The following is a 19317-nucleotide window of genomic DNA, read 5'->3' on the forward strand; positions in this document are numbered from 1 at the left end:
ACTTTTTTCTTCTCCTTTTAAAATATTTGTGAAGCGTTGAGGTCTTCCTTCCTAGCTAGAGTGGCTTCCACAGAGACTAATAGGGACTGAACCTTTGGAAATGTGCAGGTTTTTCAAAGTGGTCCTTGGTTGAGGATTTCACCTTCTTCCTAGAAATGAGCTGAAAGAACTGATGAACCTTGCAATTTCTGAAGAGACAGTTTTACTGTAAGAACATACAAACAGCAATCTAGTACTATCTGCATTTATAAATTTCAACAAGGTAATTATGAAATTATATGCTCTCCCTGACAGATCTGATGACTTCTTCCCAGAAAGGCTGACTGTGTACTCTAGTAGTATCTATGGGCATTTCTATGATAGGAGTAAAGACAAACTAGAGAAATTATGCTCTTTTTAAATTCTACATTAAATGCAAGCCATCTCATTAATAGGTTGATCTTCCACAACCATTATAGTACACTAAACCTGACACAGTAGTTCAGCTACTAGTCCAGTTTCAGATATAGCTACTCCAGACACTTTAAAAAAAACTCACCTAGATCCAATCTTTTAGTAAATAAGAAATTAATGAACTATTAAAAGTTGGAGAACAGTTTTTGCCTTATATAAGTAGTGGCAAACCTAGCTTAAAATTTGGATGGCAGATTTTTAGTTCTCATGCTAGTAGGTTTTAAAATTTGCAGCAACTGAGAAATACAGTTTAGCATAGCAATACATGACCATTCTTAAAATACTAAAATACTATCTATGTGACACATACTATTTGACAGTATTTATATAAACTCTTAAATTACGAAATAATTTCCATCACTACATACCAGTCTCCAAACAGTTTTTATTTCTAATTCCAGAACAGTAGATACTATAAAAATAAACCATGTAATATTCAGGTATTTTACCATATTATAATTTCCTTTTTTTAAACAGAAAACATATGTAGAAAAAATAATTTTCTATGGATGTCCCACAAAATTCTGCATTTGTTCTACTGCTCCAGTGAAAAAAAGTATCTCCAAAATAAGGGAATACAGTCCTGACAGGCTGTTCTTCCTCCCTGTATACTGCAATGCTCTGTATGTATATTTGTGGAAACTTAGTAAGGCCTGAACTGGGAAGGATGGCTATCTGGAGGAGGTGGAGGCAATTGTGGTGGAGGTGGTAAAAGCGGGTGTGAAGAATTACACACGTTTGGGCCTGTCCAAATCATATTCATATTGGAAGGTGGCCGATGCACGTCGCTGACAGAACCAAAAACCGGAGGTGGGAAGGGATATTGCTGCATCGGATACTCTTTTCTATGAGGCTGTGGAATCCCTGGCGATTCCTGGTTCATCCACTTGTTTGAAGAGTACAGCTGTGGTGGTCTTACTTGGGGTGGTCTTCCTTGTGGTCTCGAAAACCCTCGGGGGTCTGAAGGAGGAGGAAATGAACCCCTGGAAAACCCTCTGCCACGGTATCCCCTTGAGTAAGTTGAAGCAGGCTGTTGTATTGACTGATGAGGTCCTTTATTGTCACCTAAAAACCAACCAAACAAAAAAAAACCACAAACACAGTTGTAGTTATTATTTTGGAAAAGTTCAAGTTTAGTCCTCATAAATCTCCCAAGCTGAAGTCAAGCAAATTTGAAAAGCATTCTTATCAACAAAAAAGACTTCCAACTAATACATAAAGAACAAAATAATACTGGCAAGTCTACAGTTTAGTAACTCATCTTGATTGATTAGAGAACATAAAAAAGATGATCCTGAGGGCTGCAAATTCAGTCATTAAAAAAGAAATGTCACATTCTTTCCCTCCAGGCTTTTCATTTGTATAAATGAATCACAGAAACAGTCAAATTTTGAGTATTTTGGAAGCTTTCATTTAAAACAAGATTTAAAAGCAACACATTTTAAAACTAAAGATAAATCAACACTGCATTACCCTGAAGGGGTATACAGCTTTCGGTCCTGGCTTGGTATTACAGCACAAGCACAGGGCACAAATGGCTTGAAATTATTCCCACTCAAATTAATAAAATTAACTTACTCCACCAGCGAAAGAGCAGCCTGTACCTTCAGCCAATTAGTTTTCAGCATTTATCTTTCTAGGATGATTTTTTTCCCTTTACAGGTCATTGTAAGCATGTATTTAAGGTTCCTAAAAAATGTAGTGCCCCTTTATATAAATATCATACAAGATTTCACGGGAGAAGGGCTATAAAATAAAGACCACCAAAATATTGCAAATGTTCCAAAGAGCTGCTAAGATACTCAAAAAGTTGCAGAATTTAAATGGAAATGCAAGGGCTGGAAGCAACAAGGTATTCAGGGATATACCACCACATAAAATCACTGAAATTTAAAAACCTGTGTGAACCTCATCCTTGGCACTGGACTACATAGGAACATTTTCACCTTTGAAAAGCTAAGCCTGGAAAGGCAGCTGGATACCAAAATTCCTACTAATTTTCATGGGGGTTTAGGACTTAAGACTCCTTTGGTACAAGCAGGCCTCTTGGAAGCACTGAAGTGAAAGTATTTGAATGAGTCCTTTTGTTCTTCTCTTATGAAATACTATTGTTTTTGATTATCTCTTACCAAATACTATTCTCTCATTAGACAATTTTAATATATTCAGAGTTTTATGAAGATGCAACCAAGTAAAACTCCATCTGAGACTGAGTTTGTGTCTCAATTTATTACATATCCTTGTTATTTAATTCTATAGCCACAGCAAATTGCACACAATTTCAATTTATACCATTATTTACAAAAAAAACCCCAACAAATCATAACCCATTTCCCTTGACAGTCCAACAGTTCTTCCTGTTATGTTCTTAGTTATGGAACATAGTTCAGCAACATCCTCAGCAAGTCCTAGACAAAGACAGGTCTGCAATAAACTAGAAGGACAAGGATGTGGCGGAAAACATGCCACATGCTAGACAACCAAAAACCAGGAGAAAATAACCATCAGCAACTAAGAGAAAGTACAGCACAATTCAGATTCTTAAGGGAAAACCATCAAAACCATAGGGCAAAAGCCCTAAATAAAGTTCTTTTAAAGTCTTTAAATAAAGATTGTAGCTTTATTTAAATGACAAAAAGGAGACTGTACTGTAACAAAAGGCATTAAAGGACAGTTTTTGATTTCCCAGATAAGAAGAGGGTTTGAGTGGGGTGAAGTGTAAAATCAGCTTTACAATGGAAGAGCAGCAAACTCACAGAAGGGGGCTGTCCTAGAAAATCAATGGGAGAAGCACCACGCTGCAGATGGTTGAAGGAATCTGATACGTAAGCAGTGGAAGAAGAGGGTAAGGGTTGAGAGTATTTAAAGCCAGTGGTCCAAAAAGCATGCAACAGAAGCAGACCAGTGAGAAGTGAAAATGAGGGATGCAACATAAATTGTTCAACCAAAATGGCAAATAAAAACCAAAAATTCTTGTAAGTAGAGAGGCACGAGAGAAAATATGGGAAAATTTGGTTATTGCAAAGAGAACACAGATACAAGCACACACCTGGAACAGGTATGGCAACAGCAAGAGATAGGAAGGGAAAGAAGGCTATTCATATTATGAAAAACTATACATAGGTTTGTTTATCTAATGACTGCAGCAGTTGAACAAAGAGGTTCTCAGTAAGCTACATGAGTAAATTTTTTTAGAAGAGTATTTAAATGTCACAGGTGAGGAAGAGCTTCTTTTTCAGACGGAGTAATAAATTCTTCATCTAAGACTTGTGTCTCCTTCCATACTCCTAAAAGAATTCTTTCTAAAATTTGCACATGGACTTCCCCTATCTTCTCACTGCACTAAAAGGCTTAAGGTGAACTTGGGCCCAAACAACCCCTGTAAGAAGCAAACTCTAAACTCCAAATGGTGACACATCTGTTCTGTATCCTTACTGTGTGTCTGACACTGTTCCAAGAGCCTTTGACTCTCTCTAACAGATGTTTCTGATGCTATACCACTTCCCTTCCACAGGATTTCTGTTTCAACAGAAACTAACTTGCTTTTTTCTTCTAAAAAAAATATGGAACGTAGCTACAAATTCACAAATACATCAAAAAGCACAGAAATACTGATTAATTGAAAGAAAAAATCAATCATTAACATTCGAAACTCAGTTGAACAGACAGAAAGCATCCTCCCGTAACATGAACTCACTTGACAGAATTGTTTCTGATTTGTGTTTCTTCCTTTCTTGACTTTGAGGCTTCTTTTTCTTCTGTTTTGCTTCTCTTTCTTTTTCATCATCACTAAAATCCAAGGCCTGATTAAAAACAAAAGAAATCAGCTGGCTTCTCAATACAAGAAAAAACTTGGCACTCTGAAAATTTCTCGTAAGACAATACAAGACAGTTTTATGAATTTTTCTGAAAAGAGAAACATTCAAGTACTGAACACAAATTTTTGATTGCCTAGATGTTAGTAAGAAAGAAATTGGGATCTCTAAAGGAACTGGCTAGTCACTGGCAAGAAAAAGCTTTTGAAGAGCAAACTGCAGATTAGGTGAATTAAAATAAGAATTTTTAAAATAAGTAAAAATTAACTTGGCAACCAATACATAACTCAGCACAGTTAAACTACATTAAAAAAATATCTCTAGTCTAAAACAGTCACTAAACCGGAATTTTCTGTAGTATATTTAATAACACCATTCCTGTTAAACTTGCAATAGCAATGTTATTTCCAAGGAATTTTCAGCTTTGAGGAATGTTGTCATTTACAACAGATTTAATGTCACTGCAACTTCTTCTTCCTACCTTTTAAATCCTAGTTTACATTTAGAATGAGGAAGTTACCAGTGACAGGCAAGAAATCTGTCAGAATTAATGAGTGCCCAAAAAACACACCTCGCTCATAAGACTTAAAAGGTGTAGGATTTGCTCCCACCTCCCTCTTCCCAATTCTGAAATTAGGGGGTTTGCTGCTTACTTATATATCATCACAGTATACACAGAGTATGGGTCTCAAAAACACTGCAGCAGAACAATACTAAAAAAAAGCCACAGAAAACTAAATTCTGAATGCAATTATTTTCTCTTCTATTTTTTACTGGATTACATACTCAAAAACAGCCACAAGTAATACAGCAAGATGATAGATACCATGACACGAAATCTTTCATTAACCCCTGCTTTTTTCTAAGGACTTCAATATACCACACTTCAGTAGAGGAGAAACAATGAACAGCAATAGGTACCATTTATTGCTACCTAATTTCCATGTAATAGTCCATAAAAGCTGCGTCACAGAAAAACTGCAGTTGTCTGCTCCTGGCTGGCATTGCAGCCTACAGACCACACTTTGTCATCCCATGATCCCAGAGACAAGGCTGGGAGAGACTGTATTAGTGAGTTAACACTTAAGCTGGGCTAATTAAGAGCCTGTCAGAACAGGAATGCTTATCATATACTTTAAAGCTGCAAGTAAGAAAGGCCTAATGCGGGTTAATTTAACAATCATACAAAAATAAAGTTTCACAGTACCATAAAAAGAAGCAATTTGAGAAATTGCACACAGTTTACCATAGGGGCTGGCCAGAAAAGTTATAGAATCAGCTGCAAGCTGAGATGTCTAAAAGAGTCTGGCTGTAATAGACAATTTCAAGCATCAGTAGTGTAAAATTCAATCTGCACCCTTGTCAACAGCTATTACCTTTGCTGCAAAAGCTACTTTCTATCAGCTCATCAACTGTCACAGTTTGGATAGCCTGGTGTACACTCCAACTGCTAGAACTAACCAGATTATTCTAATTGGGAATTACAAGATGTTAGATGTGTTTTTTTCCAAAACAGAGCACACACACAGATCAGAAAATCAGAACAGCCACAAAAACAAAGATGTCATAAAAAACAAGTTTTTCCACCCTTGCTGTCACTGATTTTATTCAAGCTTTCTTCCTTCCTATAGTGAAGTACAGCAAACCTGAAGTTCCCCTTTACTTTCAGATTCTAACCTAAAGGTAACAGTGTTATAAGTAAAATTAAGAAAAATCATTTAACCAAAGTTTAGAAAAAGCAACTAATTTGTATCTGCAGAAGACTCAACTGTTACATTGTATCTAGCCAAATTTTAAAGTTTCTTGGATTCCTGCAAACTCAAATCACACATTTAAAAGCTTATCTCCTGAACAGCTTTTAAAACACGACAAAGAAAGAACAAAAGAGCTCACCATTAGCCAGTAAGTAGACTTTGTATCATTACCACTAGAAAACTGTTGAATGAAAGAAAGCTAAGACTAGGGAAAAGTTTCTAAGCACACAGCCCTTCAAAGCTCTACTGATCCCACACATACAGTCCAATTCTTAAGCAACACTTCTAATTCTCAAAGTATGATTCTCTGTGAGATGATGTCTCAGCAAGAAAGGAAGGCAATTTATAGTCAGAACTGACAGACAAGCATTCTTTGAGAGAATTCAACACTGTTCAGTTCAGTTCCGTTTGTGGGATGAAAAAATGGTATTTCAAAATCCATCATTCTCACTACAGTGGAAAAAGCAATGTTCTGGGTTGATAGACTGATATGTTATTATAGAACCTATCTTTGAGCACAGAAAATTTCATGTCACAATATCCCTCCTTCAAGCCAGAACAACCAGCCTCAGATAGGACTGTAAAAGAAAATTTGATAACTGCCCCTCACAGCATCCTTCTGGATAAATTGTCCAACTGTGGGATGAGCAGGGGGTGTACTGGGAAATGTTGACATTTTTTGGTCTGTTTTTGGCCGGCCATCTGGACGAAGTTTATGCTTTTCCTACCAGACTACTGGTAACAAGCATTAATAAGGAAGAAACTTCGCCCTTGAAGACAGAGCTCCCTGTAAACTAAAGATAATTGGTCTTCTCTGATTCACTAACTGCATTTAGAGGTCATTTGGAGGAGAAAGTGAAGAGGAAGGAGAGGAAGGCTGCCCCCAGATTCATAGAATTTCTAGATATAGCTTGTGTAATCAAAAACAATGAACACAAAAAATTCACTATACTTACTTCAGGTGGTGGTTCTTGATCATGTTTCCAAGATGCATCTGAACCTTTTTCCCTAAAAGAAAAAAACAACCCAAAACACAGATTAGATAATCCACATGAAGAAAGAGTAATACTTTCAAGGTATCAGATCTCCTACACCAAGAGTTTCCTGTTTTCAGAGGCATTTGTTTCTTAGCATTGTTTCTAAATGAATAGTAGTATATGTGTCAACTTAGGACTTCACTTGAAAAAACTTCCTACTTTGAGTGATAACTGAGCACTTCATGCAGCTAATATTAAGCTTTGATCAATAATTCTCTTAACAAATCCTTTTGAACCTAAGTTATTCTGAATCTGAATTGAGGCTACAATGACTGCCAAATTTAAAACTTGTAAGTTCACACAACTTATCTCATTCTCCCAAAGCAGCCTTCCCCATTTCAACAAAACACAAACGACTTTTCATGCTACAAAGAACTTAGTAATCTTCTGTAAAGAGCAATATAATATTTCGTTGACTTCTGCAGTCAGGTATTTCTGAAGTAAGATCTGCAAGTCTAACAAAAGGTGACTCAGAAGAATCATAAAAGAACATGAGCTTATCTACTTCTGGTAACAAATTGTTTTGCATTCAGTAAGTTTTACACTACACTTGATTTTTCTATGAAGTGTAAGATTTATTCATAGCATTGCAACTTTGGACAATGCAAGCAGATTGCATTTCACATTTCACAAAAAGCGTCAAACTGAATGTTTCTTTCAGATCTTTATCTTCATTCCTTTCATTTTCAAAGTACCACCACAGTTTGCAGCAGCAGCTTTAACACTTTAAGCCTTTAATACTCCACAATCTGGCCTGCACACAATCAAAATAATAAAAGCAGAAAATAAAAACTATTGGCCATCAAATTTGCAATCTGCTAAAATCGAAAAACCTTCTTGTGAAGCACTGACCAAAGCTTAACTTTTCTACTATCCATGCCATCTTGGTTTTGTCATATAATTACAACACAAGCCAGAAATCATAAAATTTTTATCCATTTTTAATGATACCTACTTTGTGAAAAGGCATCTTCAACAAATAGTACCAAATGCCTCACAAGAGCTTAAGAAAATTAGATTGAAAAAAAACAGAAATAAAATAGTTTCAGTGAAATATAACTTCAGTCACACTACTCAGAAATTATGGGCCATGTCAGATTAGATGGGTGTTCACACTGCTCATTTTAATTGAGGCAAGAAACAATGTCTGATGCACTGCTTAGTTGTGTTGTTAAGCCACTGAAGACTTAGGTATCTTGCCCAGTGTTCAATTTTTTACCACATACGACAATGAAATACTACCAAAAGACAAATGGTTTCCAAAACTACTCCCAAAGCATGCAACAAACTGAAGTATGTCTCCCATCTCAGATGCCGAGTACAGCACAGTTATTGGTGCAACAAGCAGATGATTGAAGTCTGTGCAGTTACTGTGCTAAGCAACAGTTTAATAGCACAAATCAAAGACCAGCTGGCTTCAAAATGCTGCAGAAAAACAAACAAGCATCAGAGCAAAAAAGTGATCTATTTTAGTCTTCACTGAAAGGAAAAAAGTATGCTTCTTGCCCACAAAGAAATGAGACATTTAAAAAAAAAGACTCCTGCAAGGCCTGAATAAGGAAAAAAAAATCATTCAGTATGAAAATGAGTACAGTTCTAATTAATTCAGACAATTAACTAACCCAGGTCACGTGAGAAACTGAGAACTAATCCTAATAAACAGAGACTAAGTAATTTATACAACAAAGTATTTTAACCTGCAGTTATTTCAGAAAATTATTCATCAATAATTGGAACATTAAAACCTAGCTGTCACTTATTATGCTTTATTTCTTAGTCTGCGTTTCTGAATACACTTCCCTTTAAATGGCCTCAAGTCATATTTTTACATACTACTATCCTAAGGCAGGCTGGGATACACAAACAGGACTCAGAAGTTTCTGAACATCACACTACATTGCCAATCGAATTCCTTCTCTCTCCTCCAAATTTACACTAGGTAATTTTTATCTAGAATTTTACCCTCTAACTATATAACAGATTATTGATAATTACATTCCTTTTCTGGCCTTGTAACATGAAATGAAAATAGAAAATAAATACAAACCTGTTCAGAATGTAAACAAGTTTATTATCAGTTCTGAAACTAAAGAAGAAACCAAAGAACAACAAAATGCAGACAGTTTGGCTTGCAAAACTGTTTTATGTGTATGTGTGTCAGGGGGCGTGGGGAAAGTATCAATGAACTTTTTTCTGGCTCTGATATTTTAGGTAACACAGCAGCATAAAAAAGAGTAAGTTTAATATATTAAATTGCATAAGAAGCTAAAACGAAGTAATTATAGCACTTTAAAAGCTTGAAATTTACAGCTATTCTGTAGTGTTCTGAAAGGCAAAACAACATAATCTTGTGATTACAACAGAGCTGAGAATATCTAAAGGAAATAAACAGTTTAGTATCAATCTCACTCAAGACTAAACTTCAATCCAATATTTTTAGCTATATTAAAAAACACATTATAACCAGAATAGAAAAGAAATCAGACTCACTGTTTTAGTCTCTCTGCAAATATGTACTGGGTGAAGTCCTTCACTGATGGAGCAAAGTACATGCTATCTTGCACATTAATACCTTTTTCTTTGATATGCTCAGAGCTGTTAAATCTTAACACATAAAAAGGATGCAAAACGGGACCAAATATTTCAAATATCTGAAAGAAACAAAAATTAAAATGTTTAAATAAACAACCACAAACAGATAGCCAATTTCATTGCAGACAACAGTATTTAAGAAATTTAGTATATTTTCAAATGCCACATCAAAGAAAGTTCCTTTAATGCTTTAATTTTATTACCAATATTTTGTTGGACAGTGTATTTCCCCAGCTACTGTTTGTCATAACGTGGAATGCTTTCTCTTGTAAAATCTCTATTCTTCTGTGTCCATTATGCTTCCAAATTTCACCTGGAACAATCTCCTGATCATTGTTTCCTCAAAGTTAATCTTTATAAGATGCCTTTACATCAGTTACCACTTGTTCCCCAATTCCAGGGAGAGCAGAGAATTTTGCCATGTTGTACAGAGCATCCACAATTTGGGCTGAGTTTGTTTCACTCATATACAGGGATATTATAGTAGTAACCATTGTAAATTATGGCTTTCCTTCCACAGAAAACATAGAAAATTTAACATCCCTCTCAGCAAACATTCTTCACTGGCCTTAAACTAGAACAGCAAAGCACAGATCTGCAAACATTCCCCATTTTTCATGAAACTTCTCTTTAACCTTTGCTCCTACATGGCAGTAAGAGTTCAGCCTGTTACTCCAAGATATCATACATCCGAAAGCAAACTCTAGCTCTCCATAAGCACCCTCATCAAAAACTGGGAACTCACTAGACACTGTTCATTCTGTAAGGATGCAATGTATTCCAGGAATTGTAGAGACTGAAAAAATACTTGAATATAGCAAGAATCCAAAGCACAAAACCCCCTTACATATCAAGGACACATTATCTTTCACTTAGTCGACTTCAGCTCTAGAAAACACTCTCCATTTTGTATTAGAGTAACAGGTTTTTACTTTACACACACCTTTCCTGCTGCTTGTCGATCTTCTTTAAAAATTATGCTCTCCTCATTTACTGGAGGTAGGCCTCTCAGTGATTCAATTATTACTAAAATGGAAAGAAAAAATCAATTAGAACTTTATGTTTCAATAGCATATAGTTAATTGTAGAAAAACTTAAACCACACCATTATTTGTGTACTAAGTTCATAGTGCTGCAACCAAAAATTCTTGCACACACACAAAGTTACTTAAAATCACACACCCCTTCTCCAGAGACATGTGAATGGCAATATTCACATTGTTTACAAAATCATTGTTCTCTGGGATAAAGAAAGGACATCAGATGATAGGTACAAAAGAGAAGTCTTAGATAAGCATGTGCGAGATACCCTTTGTATTTACCCAGGATGTTTCTTAAGGAAATGCATAGCAGAAAAATTCTGAGGGGTTTTTGAGTGCAGATGCAGGTCTATATTCTGTGTTCTTACTATTCCAAATCAAATTCTCCTCAAAAAAAAAGAACTGAGACTTCTGTTTATTATAGCTTTCCCTAGTAAGTCCTAAGAATCAGAACCAGAACATAAAAGCTGTCTGGCAGTTAAGTCACAGTAGCAACCGATGGTGTTGTTTACATACGCACATACACAATCTGAAACACATTTCTGCAATTTCATGTCATGCAAGTCTCATACTGCACTTGGGCCTAATGAATGTTTAATGACGGTATGAATGGTCAGAGCAAGCACATCATTCTAGAGCTCAAAATATGAAATCTCAACACTTAGTGGAATTAAATACTTCTAAAGGGACAAACAGGCATATTCTTCCTCCATTAAATACATGATTTGATACACAGGCTTTTTAGGTTTTCCAGATTCAGAAATATAAAGAGCTTATTCTTTACTGAAATCTTTATAGTAGAGTGCACTCTTCTTTGGTAGTAGCCCACATTTGTTGCCTTAGGCTACAAAAATACCAGTTCTTCCTTTATATTCAGGAGGAACTGTGGTTAAAGCTGTCAAAATAAAGGCCGAGCAGCATTTACACTCAGAAATTCTGATTCTGAAGGTACATTTCCCTATGTGTGAAACAACAGAATGCTTAATTAAGCATTCTCAGTGCCTCTCAATCAGCAAATAGTCACTAAAGCACTTAGTGTCACTCAGACTCAACAAAAACTAACAAGATCATCACTGCTAAACTTGAGTAACAGGACTTTAAGCAGTCAACATCATCAACCTAAAAATCAAGCTTTGCCACTACTGCAATTGGCAAAAACCTTTTCACATGCCAAACTATTATGTGACAATGCTACGGCTTAATAGGTCACTAAATTTCAAGAAAATTTGGGAAATCAACTTCTTGTGTGCCTACCTGTAAGATAAAACATACAGTGAAAGAACGCAATGTGTTGTTTAAACCTCACGAGAAATACACTTTAGGAAAAAAAAAACCAAAAACACACACAAAAACCTCCAACAAACAAACAAAAAAATGAAAACACGCGCACACAAAAAACCCTAACAAAACAAAAAAAACACACCAAAACCTCTCAGAAAATGTTCTCAACTTGATTCATCAGACATAGCTTCCAGTCTTCAGCAGGCTAAGGAAAATATTCTGAAAATCTAAGTCATGCCAGTCCCATGAAATCCAGAAGAAGCATTACCACCTACAGCATATACGACGTTACACTTTCCCCTACCCCAACCCACCCTAAATCTTTAGCTTCTACTCGTGCAGGACCCCAAAGAGCAGCCCCTGGGTATGTTTTTCATAGAAACCAAAGCTGTTTACTTTCTAGGCTACAATCCACACAGCACATTTTTCTCTTAAGTACCCTGAAGCAAAACACAGCAAAAGTCCTGCTAAATTCTGATACACTGAGCAGAAGTTCACAGAAAATACTGTTATCTTGCATTTAGCTATTGCAGAGTAATCATGAACCCGTATTGTTCTAGCCTCAAGTTTACCTCACAGTATGAAATACCCAACAAGTATCACTCACTGCAGACTGATGAAATTGGAAGCTTGCTACAGAGAACAGCAGAGATTTCTGAGATACATCAAAGGGACATAGAAAGTTCAGAATACTGACTGTTGCACCCCAGAACTGTTATTTATTCCAAATGAGACCTCAACTCCCTTCACCCTAGATACAAACCTGGTATATAGAAGTACCAATTTAGTTCAAAAATCAAAAAACAACCCCCAATTAGCTGGTAGGGTCCCTAATATGGCCATAAATCAATTAAAATTGAGGACATTCAGACATCTGTTTTCAGAAAAAATGAAAATAAATCAAAATATATAGAAAGAGAAGTCATAAAGAAATATTGTAAAAGCATGAAAACAATTGCAAATATCCTGAGGGTTCATGCCATTCTTACGGCTTTATTTCATTATGATCATTAGCTTATTTTTTTTCACCAACAAATCTGAATTCCATACTTTCATACATTTTCATCACATGAAGTAGAATGCAGACTGAAGAATTCACCAGTAAACTGACAGGATTTGAAAAGATTATACTTACCAGTGAGTATTAAAATTAAGGACAGTTTTCAAAACTGAAGTTTTTAAATAGCTTTGTTTATACCTTCACATATTAGACCAAAAATAAGAATAGCAGCAACTATGATTCAACCTTTTTCTTAAACTTGTTTTCCATGTTAGCTGAAGACAGGCCTCCTAAAGTCCCCATTCCTATCAATAAGCAAGAAAGGACAAAGTAGAAGAAAGGAACCCATTATTACCTTCCACACCCTCAAAGCAGCTTCATGCAAATGAATGAAATTAAATCTAACTCCAAATTAACATCACCAATAAAATACTGTACAGGAATTGCCTGTATTACATGAAGTCTTTTACAACAAAAGTAAAATTAATAGCAAATGCTATTTGCTTTTTTTTTGTACTCAATTCAACATAAATACTTAAGCTTCAAAATTGAACTTAATTTCTAATTTTCATAAGCAAATTGCTTTGAAAGCAGTTCAAGCAGAATATAACGCTTGAAATAGCTTAAGTGCAAAAATACTATGGATGTTGTAATAATAGCAGCTTCAGCAAAAATTTGAATTCATATATCAAATAGTGAGGTTCTATGCAGATCCAAAGAGATCCCTAAATGTCTATTGCCTACAGTTAAGTTTACATCTATTGAGTATCTCTATCCCATTAAGCTTACTCTCCAGCACCTACAAATCATGTTAGTTACACTATCCTATGACTGCCGACATGGGCAGCTTTCATCTGATCAAGGTGCCAGAAGTGGGATGAATAAAGATAAAAATAAGTAAAATAAATATAAAACCCTGCACTGCTCAAGATCATCTTTTTCCTGTCATATATTAACGAGCAAGCACTTGGCACTGCATTGTAATGCATCTGTGCTTTCAGTTCCACACCTCCAATATATTCACAGATAATTCAAATATTGCCCACGCAATTGAAAGACTTTCTTAAAATACTTAAAGTGCAATAATTGTTTCCAGAATCAATATAAAAATCATAATACAGTCGTGGAAGAAAGGCTTTTTAATGAAAAAAATTAAACATGAAAGTCACATAGAAACACAAGCATAGTAGTCCTACTATCATGTAAACAAACTAAAAGAGAATTCAACACAAATGTCATTTGCTAGTCCGAGTTCCCATTCAGCAACCCATTAAGCCCAGAAATCCAACGCTGCAGTACTGACACTTTGAAGGAACAGTTAAGTACAAAATTAACGCAGAGTTACACAGAAATTATCTTCATTAAAAACAGAGCAAATGTATTTTGCCTACCTAGCTGTTCAATGATGCTGGAAACTGTCCCAAAGAGCTTCAGTTCAACATCACCTGGCAGATTTACTGATAAGTCTTCAACAGGAGGTAGTTCCTGAAAACATCAAGTCTATGTTCAGAATACATTATCAAACTAAGACATTCATCGTTCCATCACTGCAGAAATTTGACAATTGGGAAAACTATCCTAGCATTTTGAAGATTTTATTCTTAAAACAATCTAGTTTGATTTGCCTCTTTCAGAATCATTCCAAATTAACTCCTCTTGGGGGAAACACCACTTTTGACGACAGAGATGCTTCTTTATCTATTTCCATTACAAGTAGTAGAAGTCAACATCATTTGATCAGAGAAAGGCAACAACTAACAGGTATTTAATTCAATTTTTCAAACTTTCAAGTTAGATACAGTAAACTCAATGTACAGTATAATAATTAAATGATCAGTAATCAAAACAACAATTTGTAATCACATTCAATGCACAGTAGAAGAAAAATGTACACAGCAAGAGATAATATAGCATGAAATACAACAGATGTGAATCATCTGATCTGACAAAATAGTATCTGTCCATTTATACCATGACACTTATAGCAGATGTAAAACTGTACCAAGAAAACCATTTTTAACTACAAGTTGCATTTGGTACAAGAGGATAATCAGAGAAAAAAAAGAGGAAAAAAGCGTCAAACTTCAGATACAAAATGAGTACTATACTTTTCCTCACATGTAAGGACCAAAATGTACCATCAAAGGCTGATTAACGCTGAACTCATCATCTACCTCCAATTTACTCATGAACTAAGATTTGTATGAATATACTACAATGCTGTGAATTCAGTATGGACCATATGGGATACAAAGCAACTACAGTAAGCAGTATCTTCAAATTCAACATCTTATGAATTCAGAGGTAAAGTCCAAATCTTTGCACTGAACTGTACTTTTTTTAACTGCCCGGTACGGTCTCCACTGAGACTCGAACTCATGACCTTGTGATCCAGAGTCCGGAGTGCTCACCATTACACCACGGGACCACCCATCTCGGATGCTCAGCAGGGTCAGCGACCGGGTGCTGTAGACAGTCCTGAGGATTTCACTGTCACTTAAACGGTGGGGCCAGTTCTGCGCACACTGTGCCTCACCTAAAAAATCCACTGCACAGGCTGGAAGGGCACACCCCTACCTGGGGAGAGCCCTGCCCAAATCTTCGTTCGCGAAGTTTGGCCATACATACATACATACTGCACTTTTAATGGCCACTACTAGAAATAAAATCCCACTCAAGGAGAAGAATCTTACCCTGTTTAATCAAAACTTCACCTGATAATCTGCACTTTAACAAAAGTACTTGGCAAAGGCTTATAGAGCAACTCAAAGATCAAAAAGGCCAAGATTTTCCCAGATGTTATAATACATCATTAAACTCAAGACACAAATTCAGATAGAAATACCATACCCTTCTACAGGTGAGTTTTCCTACATTAAAGCAGTTTCATTGCTAAAACTTCACAGGTCACTTTTGTGAGGGCAATTCAAAGGCCAAAGACCAGCAGAAAGGAAATTGTAATTTTCATCCTAAATCTCAAAATGCTAAACTGTACCTTATGCTATACTATATACAGTATCTGCCAATCCTACACTTCAAATCAAGAAGTTTCTAAAACAGTTCCACCATTAACACTCCTTAGTATAAGTTATTAACTGTGGTGGTTTGGGCTGGGGTAAAGTCAATTTTCTTCACAGTCACTAGTATGGGGCTGTGTTCTGCATTTGTGCTGAAAACAGTGCTGATAATATAGAGATGTTTTATTATTGCTGAGCAGTGCTCACAGTATAAAGATATTTTCTGCTTCTCACACCACACCACCAACAAGGAGGCTGGGGGTGCAAAAGGAGTTGGGAGGGGACACAGCTGTGACAGCTGACCTGGACTGACCAAGAGATATTCCATACCTTATGGCATCATGCTCAGCATATAAAGCTGGGGGACGAAGGAGGAAGAAGGGGACATTTGGAGTGATGGCATTTTTATCTCCAAGTAACTATTGTGTGTGATGGAGGCCTGCTTTCCTAAGGATGGTTGAACATCTGCTTGTCCATGGGAAGTGGTGAAATTACTTTATTGTTTTGCTTTGTTTGTGTGTCTTTTTCTTTAGATATTAAACTATCTCTAGCTCAGACTAAGACTTTTCTGATTCCATCCCCATCTTGACATTGTAGGAGTGACTTAAAAATAGATCCTTCAAGTTGGGTTAGTAGAAAAAGGTTTAGAAGATACCAACCACAATGTACTTACATCAATAGGTAGCTCATCTTTTGTTCTAATAAAGCAAGATCGGTTACCCTTCTGATTTGGATGATCATCTTCATCAGACATTAGTAAAACAGAAGAGGAGGATGTAGTAGATGAATTATCTGACTCTGCATCACTGAATAAAATAAAGATGGAAGTTAGAATGCTTACTTCTCAAAGTCACTGTACAATCCCAACATTAGCAAATGCTGAGTGAAAGTCTTGCACAATGAACAGGGAAAAATTCTATTTTTTGCAAATAAAAGGGAGTAGTTCTATAATTCATGGCCTCTCTGAATCTCCCAGTACATAATTCACACGGATTAGTAATTTAGTATTTCTGATACATGTGTAAGAGACGTTTGTCATCTTGGACTCTTCATATTTCAAGTGAAGAGCACGGTAAGAAACCAGCCCTTATTCATGTCCACATGTTCCTTTTAGCAAAGGTCTAAGTTCTTCACGAGCTGGTGGAAAAAATAAGCGTGTGGAGCAACTGAACCCGAACAAAAAAACACAAACCTTACAGAAAAATACATTATGACAAGCAAACTTTTATAAAATATCCTTTGTTACCTATCTAGCCGTTAACAAAGCAGCATTGAGAAACAAAGAGAGAAGTAAAATACAAAAAATATATTCCCTTCTAGATTCTTGTAATACCAGTCTCCTTCAAAAGCAAAAGGATCCCTTTCAATTACCTGTTGCCATGTTCTTTATTCCAACAAATGCGCATAGTAATCACAAAAAAGAAGAGCATCTCTCCAAATAACCATTTTGAAAAAGCCACATCTGGACTTCCTGGAGCAAAATCAGTATCGCAGAAGATACACACACAAAAAAAAAAAAAAAGAGTCTGCCAGAGACCAATCAGTGGAGGCAGGGGAAAAAAAAAAGGCTGAGACATACAGACAGCTAGGTTAAAGCAATCAAAATTCATCTTTAATGGTCCATCAGCGCAACAAGTTTTGGAAGTAGAAAACACTACATACAGGTCAAGCCCATGAAGTCAGGAATTTCACTCTCATCACTTCAGGATATTCAAGGAAAACTGCGAGCCAAGCGAAGTATTTCTAAAGTCAAACTTTAACCAACTACCTGTTAATGAAGCTTTGTATCTTTAAGAGAAGATTTTTAGAATTTACTTCAGCTTCCACTTAAAAGGAGCACATACACTTCTTGCTGCACAGGCCAAAGAAGAAAACACAAAACTCCTTGAAATTGCGGAGGTGTACAGGCTTCTAACACTCCAACAGAGCTCACATCAAACCAAAGGTACCTTTCACCAACTATAATGAACATCAAAGCATTGATTCAGGTAGAAGATGGAACTCTTTATAAAGAACGTACAGGTTGAGAATCAGCTTTCCCAATGAGAAGCCAACAGCAGAGCACGAGGTATGGTCCACAGACGCTTCACCCCATTCAGTAACACCGCAGGTGAGTTGACCCACGTGCCGCAGGAGATTCCCTGGGGAGCACGTCCTGCCAGACTCACACGGGCACGCTGGCCCAGGTCACTCTACAGGCCGTTTGCAGTAAATCCTACACCCTTATAGGCACCGTTTTGGAGGCCTAATGCAGCAGTAAGATTACCGGAGAAATGTAATTGAAAATGCCGTCTTTAATAGGAAAGACAACGCTACAGAGGCTGAAGCAGCGAGGCGGGGAAGGTGACGGGCCCGGACAGCCCCAGCGGCCCGGCCTAACCGAGCGGCGAGCGACCCGCGGGGAGCGCCGGGGATGAACCCACCTGTCCGAGTCCGACGACTGCACGGCGACATCGGGCGCGGCGGCGGGATCGGGCGCGGCGGCGACATCGGGCGCGGCGGCGGGATCGGGCGCGGCGGCGGGATCGGGCGCGGCGGCGGGATCGGGCGCGGCGGCGGGATCGGGCACGGCGGCGGGATCGGGCACGGCGGCAGGATTGGGCGGCGGCGAGCGGGGTGCTCCCGAGGACGGGGGCAGCGGGACCTGGGTTTCCCCACCGCCCTCCAGAGGCGCTGGTGCCTCCTCCGTGCCCGCCGGCCGCTCCCCGCCCGGGACTGTGCCGGCGGGGCCGGGCCCCACCGCGAGGCTCTCCAGCCTCTCCACCACCTCCCGCTGCGCCTCCATGCCCGCGCTCGCGGCACGCGCCCCGGCTGCCCCACGCGGCCCGCGGCCCCGCCCCCGTCGCGCGCCACTTCCGGCCGGCCGCGCGGGCAGCGCGCGTGCGCCGCTGGCTGAGGGCGGGGTGGGGCGCGGGGTTGTTTGGGGTGCTGGTGAAGTGGCGTCTGAATACTCAGTAAACTTCGTGGGTCATTTAAACGGAACACCGAGGTGTTGTGTTTATGAGGCTTGCTTGAGCAACAAAGCTAGGCGTCACAGCTGCTCTCGCTGCTTGGGGTCGATCTGTTCTGGTGTTTTATTAATATGGTGACAACGTCTTGAAGATTCATGTAATTAAAGCTAAAATAAAAAGATTAAGACAAGCTGTATAATATCAAATTACTGTAGTAATAGTAAATTGTAGCACCCCGGTGTAGTGACCACATAAGAATACTTACTATATAATAAGTAAAGGGCCTATGATAATGCCAAGCTCTCCAACTCCTTCAAAACATAAATGTCCATTTAGGTTCTGCATTCACCATAAATATAGTTTTGGAGCCGAGTGTG

The 19317-nt window shown here is 37.8% G+C and overlaps 1 protein-coding gene across 1 annotated transcript; it reads right to left on the reverse strand.

The window, feature by feature from the left end:
* Nucleotides 1-818: 818 nt before the first annotated feature.
* NAF1 (nuclear assembly factor 1 ribonucleoprotein) lies at nt 819-18834 on the reverse strand. The gene is made up of 8 exons (XM_071556182.1): nt 18413-18834; nt 16663-16795; nt 14364-14457; nt 10595-10677; nt 9550-9710; nt 6979-7030; nt 4151-4256; nt 819-1518 (listed from the first exon to the last, which is right to left on the reverse strand). The coding sequence occupies exons 1-8, from the start codon at nt 18772-18774 to the stop codon at nt 1097-1099; spliced, it is 1413 nt and encodes a 470-aa protein (XP_071412283.1). The 5' UTR covers nt 18775-18834; the 3' UTR covers nt 819-1096.
* Between the last annotated feature and the right edge of the window lie 483 nt (nt 18835-19317).

This window comes from Pithys albifrons, chromosome 5 (assembly GCF_047495875.1).
Source record: "Pithys albifrons albifrons isolate INPA30051 chromosome 5, PitAlb_v1, whole genome shotgun sequence".
NCBI lineage: Eukaryota > Metazoa > Chordata > Aves > Passeriformes > Thamnophilidae > Pithys > Pithys albifrons.